The following is an 18127-nucleotide window of genomic DNA, read 5'->3' as shown; positions in this document are numbered from 1 at the left end:
CACGTGGTTAAACGAGATAAAACATGATGATTGACATGACGTACTGATCAAGTGGGTACGGGTACGAGTTCACTTACCTTCAGTGATGAAGTGTCTGATGAAGCAGGAAACGGGATCAGTTTGAGAGGGGTGCGCCATGTTTTGATAAAAATAACGAAATTCGTGGACGGACAGTGACGGCAATTTGAGAACAACACGTCATGTAGCGTTGGGGTGACTCTTACCTCTGCAAATGCGGCATTTCTCAATCTCAATTGATCATGATCCTGTTCGATCCAAGCTCAATGCCACGATGCCATCTGAAGTGGTGCCTTACTTTGTCAGTTTGTGAAGTAAATTCTGTGTATACTTAATTCGTAATGGAGGCATTGCTCTCGGGCCAGGTAAGCTAAGTCTTTTTGAGCATTTGATACAGTGTACAGTACATAAAGTTGATGATTTTAGAATGTGTAACATTTTCATGTATTTGAACCGCGGGTTGACGCAAAAAACGGGCTTGCATGCTTGAAACTGCATAACCTACGGTAATGCGAGCAAAAAAAAAAACGGCCAACTTGTCTCGCAACGTTGCTGCGAACGAAACTAGTCGAAAAGCGATGCTGCGCGTTTTACATCCCACGCACAACCTGTCTTGCAACAAAAAAAAAATGTGTTGATTTTGTTGCAGAAAGTACAATGTAGACACGCTGCAGTAACTTGCAACACTATTTTTTGTTGCGAGACATTTTGCGCGTGGGATGGAAAACGTGCAGCATCGCTTTTCAACTAGCTAGCTTCGCTGCAATGTTGCGAGACAAGTTGGACGTGTTTGTTGCTCATATCGCCGTAGCTTTAATTAAGCTTATATAAGTTGCATATTATTGACACACAGCTACTAGGAGTTACTGATAGCAACAGAAGGGATGCGAGGGCACCTAAGAAATACGATGACAAAGACAACGATCTTTATGTGCATGTACAAATAGTGTTGAAAAGTTATTTAAGACTAGCAGTAATTTCAGATTATTGAAGTGCATTTGACAGTCGCTTTGGAAGCAAAGGAGGGTAGGGAAAGAAACAATCTAATAAAGGACGGAAGGTTGAGGATATGAGCTTGTACTTCTTAATTAACATGGTTTCAATAAGTGCCGAGTACTATAACTTGTGTGACAGAATTGAAATACTTTGGCTTTGGCTAGACTCTGAATCATGAGTATATGGCATATACTCATATATTTGTATATGGCAAATAAGTAAGATGCTGCGTTCTACTATTATATTGTATTCTTGTAGCGGCAAATGTTTAACGAGGCATATCAATAGTCGCTTGTCATATGCAAATTAAAAGGAAGGGCATAACGATATTGCTTGTTTACAAACATTGACATCACATTTCTTTTGACATTCAAATTTGCCAACCATGGAACAAAGGAATTCATTGTTTCAGCAGCCTATTAGGGTCTGGTTGGCATATTAATAACAATGACATTGACGTCACGAGAAACATCGCTATTCTACAATCTAGCCATGTTCTGTTTGATTTAAATCTTTTTAGTCTCACACCCAGTAGTCAAGGTGTGGTGAAAACAACAATACAAATAGTCCCCTGAGAGGACATCTGGTTGCTAGTAAAATACTAAGCCAGAAAGAATTGAAGAAAATAAATGGAAATCAAGTAGCATCAGCATTAAGGCTAACATGTTGATCATTTTTGAGTTTACAAGTTTCAAATTCAGCTTGACACTGCTCAATAAAACTACCAACTTGTTTCAGTGCTCATCTTGCCATTAATTTGCACAACAAAAGTTCACTGTCGGGTGAGGCTGGTATCTGGATAGGAGACCAACTAGATATACAGCATGTGATTGTCTTTTGTTGATGCCATATGCATTGAGGAGAGAGGAAAACCAGAGTACCCGGAGAAAAACCTCTTGGTGCAGAGTAGAGAACCAACAAACTCAACCCACATAATTATGATGCAGAGTCTGAGAATTGAACCCGGGGCACATTGGTGGGAGGCAAGTGCTCTCACCACTGCACCATCCTTGTGGATTCAACCACAAGGTGAAGTATACCAGGGAAGCTGGCTGATTTAACATGTTTATTATACCAGGCTACGTAGACAGGCTATATACAAACAGCACTTGCAGTGTAAACTAAAGGAAAAATACAATGGTTTAAGTTTTAAAGACAAAAAACAATGGCAAAAAAAGGGGGAAAAAAAACCTGAAGGTGAAAAGCATGACATTTTGATCTTGACTCCTGGTATCAAAAGATACTCTGACTCCTTAAAAAAAAAATATCTAAGCCCTGCTTGAGTCAAAGTCCTCTAGAAAACTGAAAAAGTCTTGTGTGGTTAGAGAGGTAATAACTGGGAAATGAATTTATCAATATCAATAACTGAAACAAAGAAGTGGCTAAAAGAAAACAAAAGGTTATTTGAGTTTATAAAGTTCTTGAACCAGGAATGTGACATCATGTCTTGTCTTTGCCTGGATGTTAGACATGTCTGATTCGCCCTTCGATAACATCCCCAGTGCCCTTCCCCTAATCTCCTAGTGATTTGGGTAGAAGCACTGATCTTTTTGATTGTCGTAAGGTTTTGGAAGTGTTATATGCAGCCTTGTTAAAAGGTGAGGATGCTTTATGATTCAAGGGAAGGTTGGGGGTGGGGGGCAGTCTGAAGATCATCTTTATCATTCCTATTCTTATCAGTTTTTCATCCACTTAAGTGATTTTAAGGAATTAATTGTTAATTTTTTTATTTTTTCCCAATAATAAAGTAATAAAATGAAGATACCCTGTGATTTGAGTTTATAAAATGTGATCACAACTGCGGTCAGATCAAGCATTGACAATTTGAGTGGATATTATTGATTTATAACAGTGGATGTTATGTTGTTTATTTACATCATGTCTAGTTTTTAACAGTCAATCTGATAATCTTAATCATTACAATGATAATAATACATGTAATGGCTTTATTGCAGTGTTTTCAAAGGATTGGTCTTAATCTGGGACGATACAACTACAGTATCACAAACATATCAATACAACTACAACTAATAATAAAATAAAAATGCTACTTGTACCACAACTAATTCGTCGTAAACAACAACAACAACTACTACTGCTACTCCTTCCTTTTCCTCCTCTTCATCCTCCTCTTAATTGTTGATTGTTGCTTTATCAGGCACTACAACTGAACAGCTATGACAAGTTATACTTATTAATGTCAAAATGGAAGTTGCAAAGACTGTTCAACCCACTGTGTTACGCTGGCAAGGTGACAAGTATTGAAGATCTGGAAAGTCAACTGAGAACAAACCTGGATGAATTGAGGAGAATGGTACCATTAGACTCCGATGAGTTGAATACCATAAAAAGGATGATTGAAGATTCCAAGATGGTGAATTATGAGGACTTACCTCGCCTGCTTGTAAGTTGATACTGTAACATGCATTGCAACCAAACTCTAGGGAGAGTGATCATAAACTACCCAACATTTCAAATGAAGCGAACCATTCATTACTTACATTTGTAATGTAGTCTAGCAGGTGTTGACTACATACATTGTACATTTAGGTTTATAAAAATATTGTCTTATTGCTCTAATGCTATGCACTTATGGTATCAGTGTGAAAATTCATAACAGAGCTAATTATCAACACTTCAGTCTGGAAACTATAAACTAAATTACAATCCGTCTTGTCACAGATACATTGTAGATAGTCATGAAATGCAGTTGAATGTAATTTAATGGAGTTAACGACAGGGGCACTTGTTTGCTAGTTGTGGCCAGTGGTGTTGTCAGGTTGGTGTTCCTGGACGTGTGTACTGTGGGGCATTATTTTTGGAGCATTTTTAGTCGTTAATTCTCAGGTCTTCCCTGTCCTCCAATCTTCCACTGTTTTCATCTGTGTGATGTGTGTCTGTCTCCTGTGATGAGTGGGTGCTGAGTATTATATATGGCTGGGTTTCCAGGATTTCCCATCCATGGGAGCAGTCTCCATCTAGGAGCTGGGAAGCTGCCAATAGTGGAAACTCGTGGATGTCTCAGGCACCCAACCCCCACCAGCGACGTACAATGTAGTTGTTAATAATTATTATGTAGGGTTTGTTTGAGAACATCACAAATCAAACAATTCAACTGGTGGTTTTTGAGATAAGAGAAAACAGGAAACATCTCCTGGGGCATCATAGAGCACCAACAAACACTAGAAAAGTAACAAGTGCTGGGATTTGAATCTCTGTACCATTTAGTGTGGGCACAAGTGTGTGCTGAGTGCTCTATACGCTTAGCAAGATCCTTTCAAAAACAACTGAGTTACATATAAGAACAAATCCATTGGTAAACAGATGTCTCAGCAACAAGATAGTGTCTACTTTTGTTACTTTGTGTGAATTTGCTCCGATAGATCGTTGAACGACACATGTATCTCTTGGCATAAGTGTGCAAAAAAAAACACAAAAAAACAAAAAAACGAAAAGTCACAAAACTGAAATGGTGGGAAGTGGAAACAGGGGACCCAGCTGTTACATACATGTATGTAAGAATTGTACACATAAACAAACCCGTCTTAATATATTTTTTTATACAAATTCCCCTAGGATATCAAAAGAAATAATTACAGAGAAGAGTTGGAGGCTGCTGGAGTTACGATCATCCCGAAGGAACACATTTTACTACAAGCCAAAATTGCTCTTGGTCGTCCCTATTCGGGTGACGTGTATAGGGCACAATGGGCTCAAACGCATAACAATAAGGTGGCATGAACTTTTACTGCTGACTCTTAAAGTTTAACCTTCAATCAACAGTTTCCCTTTTTACTTCCACCTGTCATATTTGGAGTGATTATTGGCTGACCTTAAAAAGATGAAAGCAACAAAGTTCGTAACGGGAGAGAATTAGAAATTAATTGATTAAGAAGTTAAATGCTAAAAGAACGACGTTTTGGCGCTATGTTACGCCATTATCAAGTTAAAAAGTGAAAAAGTATAAGGTGTAATAAGAATAAATTGTATAAAATGTGAAATAGTACATAAAATATTTGCATAAAATGTTCACTTGAACATGAGGGCTCTATTCTGTTTGTCGGTACAGTCTTGACAAGATGTGGTGGCACTCTAACAAAGAAAGTCTACAGAAAACCAACCGACACAGGTCGGACTGATACTTCATTTCCAAAGGCACGCTGACAGCAGATACAAGAAAAGCCTAGTCAACATGATGGTTAACCGTATGTACTGTCTATCTTCCAAGTGGGAGGCGCGGTGGCCTCATGGCTAGTGCGCTCGACTCTGGATTGAGTTGTCCGGGTTCGGGGCCTGGCTGGGGACATTGTGTTGTGTTCTTGGGCAAGACACTTTACTCTCACGGTGCCTCTCTCCACCCAGGTGTATAAATGGGTACCGGCGTAATGCTGGGGGTAACCCTGCGATGGACTAGCATCCCATCCAGGGGGGAGTATAAATACTCCTAGTCGCTTCATGCTACTGAAACCGGAGATAAGCGCCGGCCTGATGAGCCTTCTGGCTCTTAAGCAGAGACCTTACCTTTACCTACTGTCTATCTTCCACCAAAGAGGGCTTTGCAGAAGAACGCAACAAGCTACGCACCTGTGCTATCCGAAAACATTGGTCGATTCCACTATATATAAGTTCAGCCAGGAACCAGATAATAAAATACACATCCTGCCTTCAGCAGACCCACCTGTTTAGTAGACATAGTATTGCCTTTTAAACATCAGCAATCAGCCAATCGCATACGCAAAGATATCTATTCTCTGGGAGCAAAGATCAATGTCAACATAAAACCCGTCTTTACAACCAGAAAACTGTTATAAACTCTTGAGTGGCAAGGAAAACGAGCCCCTGATCATCAACACTCAGTGCGTTGTATACTTATTCCAATGTGATTTGTGCGATGCAAGTTATGTCGGGTTCACTACCCACTTACACTTACATCAACGCATAAGTGAACACCGTTATTCAGCCGTGGGGAAACACCTTGAAGCACAGCATGGCAACAACAGAACAAAGACTGACTGACCACCTTTTCAAAGTTCTGAGGAAACATAACAGCAGGTTTGACTGCTTAGTCTACGAGATGTTGTATATGAAGGACATCAAGCCTTTTCTTAAGACGCAAGCTGACTCCATTCGTGCCAAACTGTTTATGTGACACTTTCACACATTTTTTCTTTTCCTTTCTTCCTTATTGTGTTTCATACCTTGGGAATTATACCCATAGGACCTGCAAATATTTTATGTATTGTTTCACATTTTATGCATTTGTATTACACCTTACACTTTTTCACTTTTTAACTTGATAATGGAGAAACATGGCGCAGAAACGTCGTTTGTTTTTTTAAATGTATTTTTAAAATCTTTTAGCATTTAACTGCTTAATCAAAGCAACAAAGTTGACGTGAATTTGCCAATATTGTGCCAATATTGTAACCTTTGATTGATTGCAATGAGAAAATGTTTTGACTGGAATGTTAGCTTCTGACTTTGCATGTTGCCATGTTTAGGTGACTTTCTTTTTTAATAACTTTGTTATTTCGTTAAATTGTAACCAAATTCCAAGCAGCAAGTAGGGTTAAAAGTAACTTTGCAAACAAATCATCAAAGCCATACAGCACTTAAAATTTTAAGGAATGTTTTAGAGAAATGAAGTCATAGCTGAAAAGTGTCTATTGAATCAAACCCTTTGGGGATAAAAGGTTTTGTTTCAGGTATTTGCATCATCATTTAAATGTGAATGCTATATTTATAATGCAAATACAACACACAAAGAATCTTAACCCTGGGTGATTTGAATTGGGTACAACATTGAGTGAGCTGATTTGTTCTATTGTTTATTTTTGGCAAAACTTGGTTTAAAACTTGGTTTAGAAATAGACACTTTTCTGAAGCTTATGGGGACAAACCTGATACCAGATTCTTACTCTTGGGTTATGGACTCTTCCTAGAACATATCAAAGGGAGGAAAGACAGTAAAACACAACTTTGTTTTATTAATAAATTTCAAACATTATTACTTTACTTAAACTTGACCATGTACAATAACCAAATTTTGATTATGATCATTTTTTAAGGGGATTTCCAATTAAAACACTTGCTGATGATTTAATCAAGATGCACAAGAAACCAGCCCTCAATTGCTCAAAAGGTGGATAACTCTATCCACCGGATATCTCACTATCCAGCAGATAAACACTAGAAAAACCAGTTGAGTTATCCAGTGGAATAAGTTGTTGTAATTCTTGCAAATTGTGGATAATTCTGGTTTCTGGTTTCCGGATTCTGGATTCTGGATTCTCACTTAATTGTAGTGCTGCCCTCTCTTTTTTTCCGTGGATCTCAAATTATTGTATGTAAATTATTATTTTTCATAATTTAAATCCAAAGTCAAAGCAGAACAAAGTTATGCAATCCTGTTGTTTTTTTTTTCTTGCAATTTCACACTTGGCAAAACTCATTTATGTAAATACTGGTTAATTTGAATCATTAATTTTATTGCTGTCTTTATTGTTATTTCTGTAGATCGAGGTTGTTGTTCGTTATGACTCAATCCCAGATAATCGAGAGTTGTTTGTGAGGGAAGCCAAGATAATGACAGGCCTCCACCACGAGTACATAATGAAGTTTTACGGAGCTGTTGTACTTGGTCCGTATGCGCATTCAGTTGGAGTGGTGTGTAGATATTTTAGTTGTTGTTTTTGCTAGACAATAGCTAACTAACAACAAAATTATTTCTTACTAACTATGGCAATTTATATTTTAACTGTCTGGAGAGCATTCATACCTGGCCAGTGTTAACAGCATGGTGAAACACAGAATTGCAGCAATTAGTAATAAAGACTTAAGGTGCTACTGTTTTTCAATGAGTAATTGAGACTCATTAATAACTTCTTACTAACCGAGCACGAGGGCCGTACTGGGGAATATTGGCCTGAGGTCGTGGCTGTACAGACCGAGTGCAGCGAGGTCCGTACAAAAACGACCTAGGGCCAATATTCCCCAGTACGGCTCGAGCTAGCTCGGTTAGTAAGTAGTTGATTATACATGTATGGCTTTTTAATTACCTTTTGCTTTGTTTTTACAAGCCCGAAATTGTCCCGTGGACATTACGGGAGAATACAATTCAGTCACAATTAGCCAATCAGAGCGCGCATTATATCAGCTTCAAACACAAGCCATATAATAAATTATATATAATTGGTCAGTTTATTGTCGTAATTAATATTGTTAAAATAATAATACTAATATCATCGCACAGGAAAGTACTGGGTCTTTTGTTCAGTTTGAACATGAGAATAAATTGATCAGTTTGGTTGTTAATCAGTTGTTCAGTGGGTCAGCCAGTCTGTCAGTTAGATAAAAAGATAAAGATAGTATAAGATAAAAGATAATGCTTTGTTTATGTAATGTTTAAAAAACGAGCAGCAGTGTTTTATTGGGGTTTAAAAACACAAGGCTTAGCCAAGTGTTTTTAGACCCAATAAAACACCTGCTGGGAGTTTTTTGAACAACTTCAAAAACATTCTACAGAAATTTTGTCCCTCTAGACTCAGAACAATGGTTCAGATTGTGAGAGGAAACTATTAGCATATCGGACAAACAAGCTATGCCATATTAGTATTCTTTATATAAAGAAAACTAACGAGGAGTGTTTTATCATGATTTAAAGCTCATGCATGTGATGTTTCATCAGTATTTTGATAGGCTTTTAGGCTCATGAATTATGATTGAGTTTTGAAAGAGGTTTTGCATGGCAGCCATTTTGCATTGGCAGGAACAATGAAAATGCGTTGCATTAGAAAGAACATTTGTTCCCATGGGATAAAAGAATCTATTGTTCCTGCCATGCAACATGGCTGCCGTGCAAAACCTCTATATTGGAAGTGCGGTTAGCTATCAAGCTAGTTCACAGGCACCCCATTTTCAATAATCTGTAAGAAACAATTCAGACTTAAAAGAAACTTGATTAAGAACCCCAACTGGCAGGAGGCAACCACTTGGCTATTTACAAAGCATGGTAGAGTTGAATCTGGGACAACCGCAAACAAATCCAAACCAGCGGTCAGAATGGATTTGAACCCAGGGCTACCGCATGCAAACCCAGCGCCCTAGCCACTGGACCACGCTGCCTCTGTCAGTTGGTCCATTAGTCTGTGGGTCTATCAGTCTAATAGTCCATCAAATGAAGGGGTCATAATCTAAAGGAACTTTGGTGCTTCACCAGTGGGGAGTGAAACACAAAACTTTCAATTAGTTTTATCCATTAGGGATTAACGTACTTGTAACTCGACAAGTGAAAGAAAGAATTGTAAGCTAAGGCGTCGTTTACACTCGGTACCCACGCACTGTACCCAGGCAACGTGCCTGATGGGCACCAATGTGAACACGACTTTTTGTAACTGCCCTTGCCGATAATCGGGCACGGGCACTAGTCTGCATGATTCTAGCGAGTGCCCAAGAACTTTACCTGCTCCTACATTGTACCTTTTTCATATTTTTTTTTACTGGTGTAATTTTCTCAGGTGGTTGAAATATTTCACAAGGGAAACTTAGAGGAGTTCGCTGTGCAGTCGTTGTTCCATGCATGGCTTTATGCATCACAGCTTTCTTCAGCGCTGGAATACCTTGAGACCAAAAACCTTGTTCATACATCAGTTGTGGAGCCATTTGTCTACATTGCCTCCATTGACAAGGTTTGTGAATACTTGTTACCAACCAAGTTCGACAGGTGTAGTGTTGATTATGGCCTGTGTTTTGTGTCGTAACTCGAACTGGAAAAAAAATGGTAGCTGTAATTTGAAGTGTATGGTGTGAGGAATTTAGGCTAGTAACATAAAAATTAATTATGTATCCTTTTGTGATGAAATCACACATTGTCAAGAAAGCACACCTCAAAATCAAGCAGGCCATACTGTAAGTACTGTAGATTATGGTCTGCTTAAGAAATTGATCAAACATACGTGTACAAATCATATAGCCACTGCTGTCCGTACCTGATCACTGGATATGTGGCTAGATTTACATGCATTAAGCAACTTCCCTGCCCTGGACATTTTGTGGCATGAGTAATGTTGGGTGCTAGAAGTTGCTTCTCAGAAAATCATGTGGAATATAAATCGCCGGATATTTAGCTGACGGAGCCGTAGGCTGAGTTGGCTAAAATCAGGCGATATTCCACAAGATTGAGCAGGATAACAAAGATGACAAAGCACAATTTTCTACGTTTATTGGGGAAAAAAGGTGGGAAAACTACCATTTTTCTCCGCAACACACAAAATTACGTAGATCGCAGGATATCTGTTGAGTACGCATGACGAACATTGAGCATGCTATGACCACATTTGGACATAATTTGTCACAATGTGTTGAATAATAAAACGTGTTAACTGTATAAAGGTCATTCTTGGGGTTATTGAGAACAATACTTGGTCTTGAAATTCAAACTTGATATTATAAATTATTATGGTCCTTTGAGCTGGGTAGAGATTTAAAAAAAAATATTTTTGTAAATCTAATCTACTCACTTTTTTTGTTATGTTGCATGCCTATGTATGTAAAGCTGCTGCTGCTTAATTCAGGCCTTCTGATAGGAGGCGATGAAAAAATGCAAATTATGCAAAATTTGCAGGGCAGATTATGCGATTAGAAAAGCCAATTATGCGATAAATAATGTAAATTATGCGATTTTTTTTCTGAGCAATTTTAAGCTTGTTTTTCAAGGTTTCAGGATAAAATAAAAACGTTTTTACTGCCCTAAAGAAATTTTGAACACAAGGGAACAGTAATTATGAATCTTGATCGACGTTATTTGGGATAAGTATTAGTAAAGAAAAATGAGTTCTTCTGCACTATTGGTGCACCACATTAAAAGTTGAAAGGTCACAGCTAACATCCTTATGAATGATCAAAATGCCTGACATGCAAAATAACGCCTTGAACTTCGAATGTTTACGAAATCGAAGGTAACAAGGCTTTTTAGCTGTTTTCCAAGGTACATGTAAATCATCTTAAAAATGGAATGGTGTATTTATGCAGGAACTTCTAAGAAACTTGTTGATTTATGTTTTATTTTATGAATTTTGTTCGTTGTTTTGTGAATTATATGATCTTTCGTGAATTGTGCGATCGGTTGCGATTTGAGGTTGATTATGCGAAAATCACACCATCACGTAATATCAGAAGGCCTGGCTTATAGGGTTCTTTCATTTGTAGATCAGGCTTGGTGGCTTCATGTGTTGCTACCATAAGGAGGAAACTGACAAAGCAAGAGAGTAAGGCTATGAAAATAATAGTTATTTGTTCTGAATTGCATTCATTTGTTCATTCATTTTATTCTCTCACTATAATTATAAAGATATGTAGCAACTTCCTCTGCTCGCATATAGCTGAGCTGGTCAAGCGGGCAGAGGGAAGCTTGAACATAAAGTAATTTAATAGGAGGAGATTAATAAAAAGAAAGAAAAGGGAACGAAAGAAAAAAGGAAGATAGATCTGTATAAACAATTTACAGAGATGAGCTATGGTTATTACAATGCAACATTACAAAATTACGTTAGTAGCAACCCTTGTAACTTTTTGGAATTAGCAGCCTTTGGGGGTCGCTACTTTCGGGGAACAAAAATCATTTACAAATAGGCAAGCTTTTTTTCCGAAATAAAAAATGAACAACATAAAATTTAAAAAAAGAACAACATTTTATTTGCATTCCATATGTATAGATTGTGTTTCATAAAAAGAAGATACATGTAACAGTGATAAATACAGCGAAAAACTATTATTAATAGAAAACTATATAGAATTTCAAGTTCAATTTGAAGAAACATTCCTGTTGTTAATACGAAATTATACTGGTTTACAGTAGTTCTTACATTGCTACATTGATCAGTGTTCAAACTATTGTCAAGGACGAATGGTGGCATAAAGCTTCCCCTTGTTGTAAATTGAAGTGCTTTCTCATGAACAATTTGTGACACTGCACGAACAAATTAATGGTATACGTTGACCATTTAAAAAACTTGGTCTCGCTACTTTCATGGGGGGGGGGGGGGTCACTACTTTCGGGAGGTTGCTACTTTCGGGGGGTCGGGGGTTACACAGAGTAAAATCACTCCTAGGGGTCCATGGGTTAATTAGTAGGTCGTAACCACATTTTTCATTGTTTTTTATTGTCTTTAATCAAGTCATGTTAGGTATATTAAGTTACATTTTTAACTTGGAAATGATTAAGCTAGAAGTAATTTAACTATTTATTTTACATGCATTTAATAATAACCAAAGTTTTCTTATGTATGCAGTATGTGTAACACAATAGGCTATTTCCGAGTTCAATTCTGCTTCCTCTTCAAAGGGAGTCTACGTGCGAAGCTTTTGTGATGGTAATTAGTTCTACTTTATGTATGAATGAAAACTAATTTTCAATTAACAAAAACTTCGCACTTAGACTCGCTTTGAAGATGAGGAAGGCCAGAGCTCGGGAATGGCCTATTCTGCCTGATGGCTGCAATGCAGACAATTATGTACAGTCTACCTATCTCGCTATCCTCTCTGATGTTAACTTCCAGTATTCCTTATAACTGAAAGATGTTGAGGTTGGGGAGAAGTGCTAGGGCTCATTAACCCTTTCAGCCCCGATAGTGCCAAATGGCACTTATAGATTTTACTCTGTCTAACGCCAGACGATTTTACTCGTCAATGGGGAACCCCTCGGGGCTTAAAGGGTTAAGCTAACAGCGTGAAAAAACTATGTCCCCGTTTAAAACAGGCGTGCATCCAATTACTTGCATTACTGGATGCATCAGACAGCTAAGTGAACTTTAACTAGAAAAGAATCATATTTCTCTTTACAATCCGTGAACAAAAAATATTTCTTCGTTTGAAGGTCTGGGTATCACAGCGACATGTCGGTTTTGGCTGTAACAGGACACCAAGGCCATCATCTTGATCATTTGTCTAACAAGGGCGTGGTGGCCATGTTTTCCAGTCTGGTTATTGCCATGTTCAGATATCTGGATTCTCATCACTTAAGAAATCCTTTGGATCTTTTCCCAGTGAGTTTAACCCATTCTTATGTATTATTTGAAATAAAGTTCTTTATCTTGAATGCATGTTATTGATGGAAGGGAGAAGTGATCCTTGTTCTTATCTGCAAGCGATCCTTACTCTTAACGTGCACTTCAGGCCCTAGATTGCTTTTGCTGTGATTCGCGGCTGGTATCAATGGAAGCCGACGGTGCGACCTTTACCCCCCTTCCTCTGTCAGTGCTTCGTTTTACGTGTATTTAAAGCTATAGCCACACAGATCAGAGGAAAGTCGAAACAGACGTTTAAGTCACCGAGGATCAAACTGGGGACCTCTCGCTCCAAAAGCTGTTCACTAGCCAACCGAGCCATGACTGCTCCTAAAATTCACATGAATTGACATTTTCTTTTCACATGAATTGACTGCATTTGCAGTTAAAATGCCAGAAAAGGTTTGGAAGGTAACTAGGCAGAATAATACGGTGGCAAAGGAAACAATGTAGACCAAAAATTCCTTTCTTTTTTTTGACTTATGTGCATGCCATAAAAGCATCATATTCCTTATCAAACCAGTTTAATTAGGTGCATTCAAACATGTCACTGTAGAATATTATTTTCTAAAGAATGCGAGTTAAGGGTTTCCCCTGTAACCTTCTGTGTCTCTTGCAAATTTATAATCAATGACATCTGGTTATAAAGAGGATGTTTACAAGTAGGGGTGCAATGTACATCTACTGACAAGATCAGGGTTCTTACCCATAATTTAATAAGCGAATAAGGCCAGTGTCTGTAAACCCAAATATATTGCAATTAAATCTTTGAAGTGAAATCGTCTCTGCCAAATATTGTTTAAGTGGACTTATTAAGTGAATTTAGTCAACTGGTGAGGTTCCTTAAAGATCAAGTTCGTATTTAGCGACCACAGTTTCACGCGCCTTGCCACTGCAAGATGGCAGGATTTGATGTCCTGTCAGCAGAAATCTTGAAATTTTTTTAACTTCCCACATTGACTTTTTGTTCATTTTTGGACAACGTGGAGACATTTGTAAATAAAATCCATTTCTGGAAAGAAAAATTGGGGTTACCGAACTTCCAAGACCGTTAAATCCAGGCAAAGCTATAGCAATGGCCTTTTGCCCTACCATTTCTCATTTTATTACTTAGCGCGCGCGCGCTCGTGTATGACGTGGCGTGTGCATTTGCGTGCGCCGTAAGGATGCGCAGAAACAATTGCCGCGAACGTCCTTAAAATGATGTTATTTTGTTTGCAATTTGCCATACTACTTGAAAATCTTATTACTATAAAGGATCCCAAGTGCAACATAGCCCCAAGAGCAGTCTAACAATGTCACATACACTGTAATTTCACAAAACAATTTAAAATTCACTGCTACACTCTGGGCAGATTCTCGGGGTCGCTCTCAGCTTTCTGAACAGCTTTTTCTGTTCTTTAATTGTGCTGTGCTCTCCAGTGCAGCAAGCAATCCTCCAGACTTTAAAAATTAATTCTGCTGGCACCCAGGGTATACAGCAAGAAATTAAATTTTATGAAACATTCTCATTAATAAGTTTGATTCTCTGCATTTAGTTTCTTGCATGTAAAATGGAAAGTAATGTATGAAAATCTTTATTTTTTGAAAATTTGGCATTATGGTTAAGGTACACATAGTTAAGGCAAAGATTATTTTTAATTTTTTCAACTACTTGCAACTATTCAAAATGGTCAGTCCAATGCGATGATCTTTTGTCTTTATAGGGTAAAAAGAAATGGTTCCCCTCGTTCTGTCCCACTGGTATTGCTTCTCTCATGGAGCAATGCATGACTTCAGATGTTGAGAAGAGACCTACTTTTCAAGAGATTGTTGAAATCCTTGCCAAGGTATAGAGCATAATGGCTATTAAAGATGATGGATAACTTTGTGAAGTTGCTAACCAAAGATGTTAACCAATGACCTCACAGTTTACATTGTAATATAAAGGATAAGCTCCCATTTGCTGTCATAGGCAAATAGAAAAAAATCAGGTTCCTGCATTCATAAAACCATTAAAATTGTCTTATTCTGTCTTGGTAGTGCAGGGGTTTTATTAGAAGGCAGGACCTGAGTACTTAGTCTAGCACCCGTCTGCGCTCAGTACAGTACCCGCCTTTGCTTGAAGGAGGTCTCAAGATCCAAAACCAGACTATATATAGGGGTGCCCGCTTACTCTATCATAAAGTCCCTTCTACTTTAAAACTTAATGAAATCCCTGGTAGTGTGTTTTGACTTGTTTTTCAAAATAAAGTTCTCGAGTAACCAGTTCCTCGAAAACTGTGGCTGTCAGGCAGAAAAGACCTATAATGAAATTAAGTAAGGTACATTATAGTCAAAGACTGGTTTCCCTTGTGGCCCTATGAAATCAGACCATTTAATGTGTGGGTTCTTCAATTAATAATAATAATAATAATAATAATAATAATAATAATAATAATAAATTTTTGAAAGTGACAAACCTCTGGTTACTTCATGGGTATTTTGCTGGATGCTTTGGGAATATTTGCCTGTAAGTGGATTCTTCACCTACTTACCGGTAGTAAAAATGCAATTATTATCTTGTGGGAAAAGCGAAATTACTTTCCTTCAGTCTTCCTTGTTTATTCAGAGCTTAAATGTCAAAATTATTAACCTTTTCAGCCCTGTTGGGGGTGTTATTGATGATTAACCTATTGACTCCTGAGATGAGACTTAATAGATTTTACGCTAATGCCAGATGATTTTATTTTTATTTTGTGGGAAAAGCGAAATTACTTTCCTTCAGTCTTCCTTGTTTATTCAGAGCTTAAATGTCAAAATTATTAACCTTTTAAGCCCTGTTGGGGGTGCTATTGATGATTAACCTATTGACTCCTGAGATGAGACTTAACAGATTTTATGCTAATGCCAGACGATTTTACTGGTTGACTGGGGCCCAAGGGCCCCCGGGGGTCCATGGGTTAATCAAAAATGTCCCCTCCATTAAAATTGTCAGGCATTGGACTGGGTAAAATCTACAAGTGTCACTCTTAGAGCGAAAGGGATTATACGAAATATTTTGAGTTAGCTTAAATGTTCGTTAGAAGGAGTAGAAACTTTCAGAACATGTCCAACGTAATGACATTTCTTTAACACGCTTATAGACATATTACTGGTGACCCAGCAGCTTTCACTATGGCCTTACTCAGGCACTTAATGCATAGGTCCATTGCTGTCATTTTGGCACCTTCTGCACCGTAGACTCGATCACCGAGCTCATTCAACCCATGCAGCCAGCTTGTCCGCAGATAACTTTTCTTTTTCTGTCCTATCTTCCAGGAAAAGCCACTTAAATATTCCTTTACAGCTGACAAATCATCTTCCAATAATTCATCTGAGATATCTTTCAAGAAAGGAGAGAAGGTCTGGGTGATATCCCATGATTCATCTGGGTATGCTTTAACTGTTCATTTCACCGCATCCCTATGTGAAACTTTTCTTAAATATAAATACTCTAATGATGCGAAAATGTTATGTCAAACTTAAAAAAATTAAAAAATGATTTACATGTACATATCACTGCAATGGAGAAAGAAGGTAAAATAATGTTCTGTCCAAAAACGTCTGAATTGAATTTGGAGATGCTAAATAATTATTTTTTGTTTTAACGATGGAGAAACCTCAATTGCAGGTTTTCATCACAGCAACCCTAATAATTAAGCATTCAGGTCCTCATAATTTTCAACAAAGTCCAAAAATTAAGGCAAGTACAGTGTACCGGTAATTTGTATCCTTACTTGTTTTATTCCTTTTCTAGATATCAGGGCATGTGGTTTGGTCAAAAGGAGAATGGACAGACTGGATTTTTTGAAAAAGAAAAGGTCATTAAAATTGATGATGACGACGATCAGGGTAGGTCGTGAACTCAAGGAGACGCCATTTGTGCATGACTGTTGCATTTTCAGTATGCTAGTTTTCCTTTCTCAAAATTGAAACAAGGAAAAAAGGACTGAAGTCGAAGCCCTATGCACTTATCATTGGTTTTTTCGGGCTGACCCTTAGGCATTTGTATTATACCAGGGATGTCATTTGGAGCCGTAACCCGTAACACCTGTTACGGCTGAGCCCAGTCAATGTTTCGGGTGATGGGTGCTGCAGAATGAATATTCACGGAGCAAAACAAATTGAAATTTATTGATAAACATTTACGTTCTGAAGAAAATATAATTGCTTCCTTGTGCTTGACTGTGTTCCTGATTCTAAGACATGATTTTGGTAGAAATCCCTTTGGAGAACATCCCTGATCGATCGTTGTTGGATTCCGACACCATTTTCAGCAACAAAATCACATCAATGCACCATACTTGTTATAAATGGCATTCTGCTGTCCAGTTTTCACCGTTCTCTGATGAATGACCATTCCACGTGCTTTGTACATCTTTATTCATTGTGAAGTTTATCTTTTTGCCCTGTTTTCATCACTTAAAATTTGCACCTTGGAGTGCAGGAAAATGCATTTCCGTGGGTCTAATGTTAAGAATTTTCGGGGGGAGCATGCCCCCATACCCCCCTAGGGGGCCAGGCCCTTTGGACCTTCCTTTACATGGCCTTTGGCCATGTAATTACATGTTACGGATGAAATCTTGACTGTTACACCTGCTTGAAAACTTAATGACAGCCCTGCAGTATTTAGGGTGAAGCAAAAGGCTACTAAAAGCCCCAGGGTATGGGGTAAAAAAGCAGACTAAATCCCCCTCCCGGATGCAGAGATGCCAGAATATGTGTAAGGTATTTATTGGACCCCTGTAGTGGAAAATTTGTTCCCAAAGTAGTGTGGCTGCAGGTGGAGTACTTTAACTGGTAGACGTGTTTGACCGATTTGTCCGAACCCTAATGAATGAAAAAAAAAATCATCACAACAATACATTCCTGGAACAGAGAACTTTTCGCCTATAGATGTTTTTTGCAGTCATTGTTTACGAATTGGCAATGCAATCGCCTCAAAGATTCCAAGTAGATTCTACTCGCCTGGATATTTTTCTTGATGTGAGCTATGAATGTCCCATGATAAAACAGGCTGGTTTTCACTCGAAATTTGTACTTTAGTGTTT

General features: G+C 38.0%; 1 protein-coding gene across 1 annotated transcript in view; it reads left to right on the top strand.

Moving 5' to 3' along the window:
- The first annotated feature begins 213 nt into the window (after positions 1-213).
- LOC138014923 (uncharacterized) overlaps positions 214-18127 on the top strand; it is a 33315-nt gene continuing 15401 nt past the window's right edge. Inside the window, exons 1-10 of the mRNA XM_068861813.1 lie at positions 214-383; positions 3173-3418; positions 4591-4746; positions 7531-7680; positions 9531-9701; positions 11221-11279; positions 12887-13055; positions 14783-14905; positions 16356-16468; positions 16834-16928. Coding sequence (XP_068717914.1) covers positions 360-383; positions 3173-3418; positions 4591-4746; positions 7531-7680; positions 9531-9701; positions 11221-11279; positions 12887-13055; positions 14783-14905; positions 16356-16468; positions 16834-16928 — 1306 coding nt within the window. The 5' untranslated portion in view covers positions 214-359. The remainder of the gene's footprint in view (positions 384-3172; positions 3419-4590; positions 4747-7530; positions 7681-9530; positions 9702-11220; positions 11280-12886; positions 13056-14782; positions 14906-16355; positions 16469-16833; positions 16929-18127) is intronic.

The sequence above is a fragment of the Montipora capricornis genome, chromosome 9 (assembly GCF_036669925.1).
Source record: "Montipora capricornis isolate CH-2021 chromosome 9, ASM3666992v2, whole genome shotgun sequence".
Lineage (NCBI taxonomy): Eukaryota > Metazoa > Cnidaria > Anthozoa > Scleractinia > Acroporidae > Montipora > Montipora capricornis.
Note: the sequence above shows the minus strand (reverse complement) of the source record. Positions and strands in the feature narration are given on the sequence as shown.